A 4,899-nucleotide genomic window follows, 5' to 3' on the forward strand; every position below is an offset into this window, starting at 1 on the left:
GTCAATATGCCAGCAAATTTTGAAAACTCAGCAGTGCCAACAGGACTGGAAAAGATCAGTTTTCATTCCAATCCCAAGGAAAGGCAATGCCAGATCATAGCATCTAGTCCCATCACTTCATGGCAAATAGGTGGGGAAACAATGGAAACAGTGACATACTTTATTTTTAAGGGCTCCAAAATCACTGCAGATGGTGACTGCAGCCATGAAATTCAAAGATGCTTACTCCTTGGAAGAAGATCTATGACCAAACTAGACACCATACTAAAAAGTAGACACATTACTTTTCCAACAAAAGTCTGTCTAGTCAAAGCTATGGCTTTTCCAGTAGTCATGTACGGATGTGAGAGTTGGACTATAAAGAAAGCTGAGCACCAAGGAATTGATGCTTTTGAACTGTGGTGTTGGAGAGTCCCTTGAACTGCAAGGAGATCCAACCAGTCCATCCTAAAGGAAATCAGTCCTGAATATTCATTGGAAGGACTGATGCTGAAACTGAAACTCCAATACTTTGGCCACCTGATGGGAATAAATGACTCATTTGTAAAGACCCTGAGGCTGGGAAGGATTGAGGACTTGAGGAGATGGGGATGACAGAGGATGAGATGGTTGGATGTCATCACTGACTCAATAGACATAAGTTTGAGTAAACTCTGGGAGTTGGTATTGGAAAGGGGGGCCTGGCATGCTGCAGTCCTCGGGGTTGCAAAGAGATGGACACGACTGAGTGACTGAATGAACTGATAATCACCAAAAGATATGTACTGAGAACTTACTTTTGACAGCAGCTTGCAAAGCATTGTATGGGATATGCAAACAAAATACACCACTTCTAACGTTGTGGAATCAAGATTGCCGGGAGAAATATCAATAACCTCAGATACGCAGATGACACCACCATCATGGCAGAAAGTGAAGAGGAACTAAAAACCCTCTTGATGAAAGTGAAAGTAGAGAGTGAAAAAGTTGGCTTAAAGCTCAACATTCAGAAAATGAAGATCATGGCATCCGGTCCCATCACTTCATGGGAAATAGATGGGGAAACAGTGGAAACAGTGGCAGGCTTTATTTTCCTGGGCTCCAAAATCGCTACAGATGGTGACTGCAGCCATGAAATTAAAAGACGCTTACTCCTTGGAAGGAAAGTTATGACCAACCTAGATAGCATATTCAAAAGCAGAGACATTACTTTGCCAACAAAGGTTCGTCTAGTCAAGGCTATGGTTTTTCCTGTGGTCATGTATGGATGTGAGAGTTGGACTATGAAGAAGGCTGAGCGCTGAAGAATTGATGCTTTTGAACTGTGGTGTTGGAGAAGACTCTTGAGAGTCCCTTGGACTGCAAGCAGATCCAACCAGTCCATTCTGAAGGAGATCAGCCCTGGGATTTCTTTGGAAGGAATGATGCTAAAGCTGAAATTCCAGTACTTTGGCCACCTCATGTGAAGAGTTGACTCATTGGAAAAGACTCTGATGCTGGCAGGGATTGGAGGCAGGAGGAGAAGGGGACGACAGAGGAGGAGATGGCTGGGTGGCATCACTGACTCGATGGACGTGAGTCTCAGTGAACTCCGGGAGTTGGTGATGGACAGGGAGGCCTGGCGTGCTGCAATTCATGGGATTGCAAAGAGTTGGACACGACTGAGCGACTGATCTGATCTGATCTGAACGTTGTGCAGTGATTTCCAATGACATCTGAAATGTACGTAATGTAAACAAAAAGACAATATGAGGATTAAAAAATAATCTTTTCCTTCAGATTATTGGAGAATTTCTATTCCATTAATATCTGACCAGCTTTCTTGATTTATTCCGAAGTATTAATTAATGCTTTTCTAAGAACAATAAGTTGTTGTTGCCCAGTCACTAAGTCATGTCCAACTCTTTGTGACCTGATGGCCTATTGCCTGGCAGGCTCCTCAGTCCATGGGGTTTTCCAGGCAAAAGTAATGGAGTGGACTGCCATTTCCTTCTCCAGGGGACCTTGCTAGACCAGGTATTGAACCCGCATCTCCTGCATCAGCAGGCAGATTCTTTACCACTGAGCCACCAGGGAAGCCTAAGAACAATGGATACTTCACTGTTTGTACATTTAAATTTTACATGTTGATGATAATTACACTCTTGTGTAAGAAGAAAAGAAGATTGCACTTGCTTTTTTCCATTCCAAATCTGGTTTAAGATTAGGAGTCCAGTGCTTTGGAAAACCCATGGAATGGGAGAACAAGTGAGAGAAAGGGAGTGAAACAAGCAGGAAGAGAAAAGAGGGAAGAGGAGGAGCAGGAAGAGGGTGGGGAAAAGAGGCTGGGGGTGGAACGACACTATCACTTGAAAGTTAAGAAACCATGTCATTTGTGGAGCAGAAAATGTGGGGATTTCGTTTTAAAAATTGCATTCTCAGATAAATATAGTCAAGTAGGACAGACATAGAATTAATTTTGGAGATCAGTGGGCAAAAGAGTTTGACAGAGACCGTGTCATACATGTTAAATTGAGTAATCGTGAGCTGCAGAACAATAACTTAGCTGTCAGCCCCTTCAGGCAGTTCTCCTGGGAGGGGAGAGCAGGGAGATGGAGAGCCGTGATCCGACAGACAGGCCACATTCCTACTGACCCTACAGAGTACAGACCATCTCCATGTCCAGGGGCCTTGGGAGTGACTGAGAGGGGATGATTCTACTAAAAGGAGACATGTTAAGGAGGCCACTGGGCTCTGAGTCCAGGCTGTGTGTTGGGTCCATGGAGCACAAGAACAGAGCGCTGAATGGGCAGGTCAAAATTAAGGGTCCAGGAAGTCTGGGACAGAGAGCAGGGAGCTGTGCTCACCAGCAAGAAAGTGTATCTTCCCTCTCCACTGCCTGCTCTCTGTTTCAGCCACCGTGAGCTTCATCCTTATTCAGAGGTGTCTGTGCTGACAAGGTCCCAATTCTTATGGTCGCAAGTAGTCAGGACAGTGTCACCTGTCAGGTTGGAGGGTGAACTTTGGGTGTCAGGCATCCATGTTGGCTCCCTGGGGCTCCCAGCTGCTGTCTAAGGGGAGAAACTCAGGACAGGGAGCACTAGGAGCATCTGAAGCAGGAGCACAGGTGCTCCCTGCTGCCTTGTTGGGTGGTGACATCGGTGAACAGAAGGGGAAGGAGGAGGAACAGCCCTGCTGCAGGACTGAGGGGAAGCACGGTCTTCCTAACCCCCTAATTGGCTATGGTGACCCAGGCTATCACCAAGGAAGGGGCCAGGATGAGTGTCATGATGCCCGCCCCTTCTATGTGCTCCAGGGGAGATTGCTAAGCACATATTTACATTAGATTCATAGATGAAGTGGAGAGAGAGGCCTGAGACTGTTAGTTTCATACCTCTCCCGGAGGATGTTGAACCTGGAATACACGTTTTGTTTCAATACTCTGCTCATTACTCTGCCTGCTATATTATCCAGACTTTGAGATTAGAATCTTGCCCCATCATGGGCCATTATTTTTCCAGTGGCATTATCCATCTCTACATCTCAGACTTGCATGTGTGGTCCAACATGTGCTTCCACAAAGGACTGGGTGAAATGGGTGAAAAAATGAATTGCATGAAAGAAGAATATATTCCTCAAACAAAACCCAGTGCTTCCCCTAAAACCCTCTTGTTATGTTCTCAGGACACTCTTTCTCTGTCCACCCTCCTTCACGTGGCTGTGTGTTTCTGCCCCAGTCTCCACAGGGCTTCCTGCACATCCTTGTTTCTCAGGCTGTAGATGAGGGGGTTGAGCATCGGGATGACCAGGGTGTAAAAGACAGAGACCACCTTGCCCTGCTCCATGGACTGCACAGCTCCCAGCTGGGCATACATGACAAAGACAGTCCCATAAAAGAGGGACACGGCTGTCATGTGGGAGCCACAGGTGGAGAAGAGCTTGTGTCTCCCTCCTCCTGAGTGCATCCTCAGGATGGTCACTGTGATGTAGCCATAGGAGACGAGGACCACGAGTGTGGTGCCCACGATGAAGAAGCCACAAATGCCAAACATGACCAGCTCATTGGTCATAGCGTCAGCACAGGCAAGCTTGAGCAGAGGCGGCACATCACAGTGGAAGTGGTCGATGTGGTTGGAGCTGCAGAACGGGAGGGTGAATGTGAAGCTGGCCTGCAGGATGGAGTTGAGACAGCCCCCGCAGTAGCAGCCCAGCACCAGGCAGGCACAGTCCGAGGGGCGCATGGTGATGGGGTAGAGCAGGGGGCTGCAGATGGCCATGAAGCGGTCATAGGCCATCACAGCTAGGAGGAATGCCTCAGTGGTAGCCAGTAAGGAGAAGAAGAACAGCTGTATGGCACAACCCCCAAAGGTGATGACCTTGGAGGAGGACAGGAAGTTGACCAGGGCCTTGGGGGTGATGACAGATGAGTAACACAGGTCCACAAAGGAGAGGTTCTTGAGGAAGAAGTACATTGGGGAGTGCAGATGGGCATCCAGGGTGATGACCACGATCATGGTGATGTTCCCCAGGACGGCCACCATGTACAGGGCCAGGAATAGAGCAAAGAGCAGGGCTTGGGTCTGCAGAACACCCTCAAAGCCCTCCAGCACAAACTCCTGCAGAGGCATCACTGAGAGGTTTCCATTTTGGGGGGTTGACATGACCCTGAGCTGGGGGACATGGGGCAGAGAGCAGAGAGCTGGTGGGAGGCAGGGGAGGCAGCAAGTCAAGGCCACAGGGTCATACTGTCTTGCAGAATAGGAGCCCTTCAGTGCCTCACTGCCCACTGACCAAGGAACCACCAGCTGCCCAGCTCTGCTTTCAAATGAGCTCAGACTGGCCTGAAATGGCAGATATTCCTCTGATTCACATCTTCGTATACTTGCTTGGAGCTTTCCCTCCGTGAGAAACTGAGTGTTGCTAAGGATCTGAGGGGGCGTC

The 4,899-nt window shown here is 48.2% G+C and overlaps 1 protein-coding gene across 1 annotated transcript; it reads right to left on the bottom strand.

Moving 5' to 3' along the window:
* Positions 1-3,668: 3,668 nt before the first annotated feature.
* Positions 3,669-4,619, bottom strand: LOC139180131 (olfactory receptor 9S13-like). Its single transcript, XM_070781477.1, has one exon. It carries the CDS (start codon positions 4,617-4,619, stop codon positions 3,669-3,671), a length of 951 nt encoding a protein of 316 aa, XP_070637578.1.
* Positions 4,620-4,899: the final 280 nt, after the last annotated feature.

Source organism: Bos indicus, chromosome 3, assembly GCF_029378745.1.
Source record: "Bos indicus isolate NIAB-ARS_2022 breed Sahiwal x Tharparkar chromosome 3, NIAB-ARS_B.indTharparkar_mat_pri_1.0, whole genome shotgun sequence".
Taxonomy (NCBI): Eukaryota; Metazoa; Chordata; class Mammalia; order Artiodactyla; family Bovidae; genus Bos; species Bos indicus.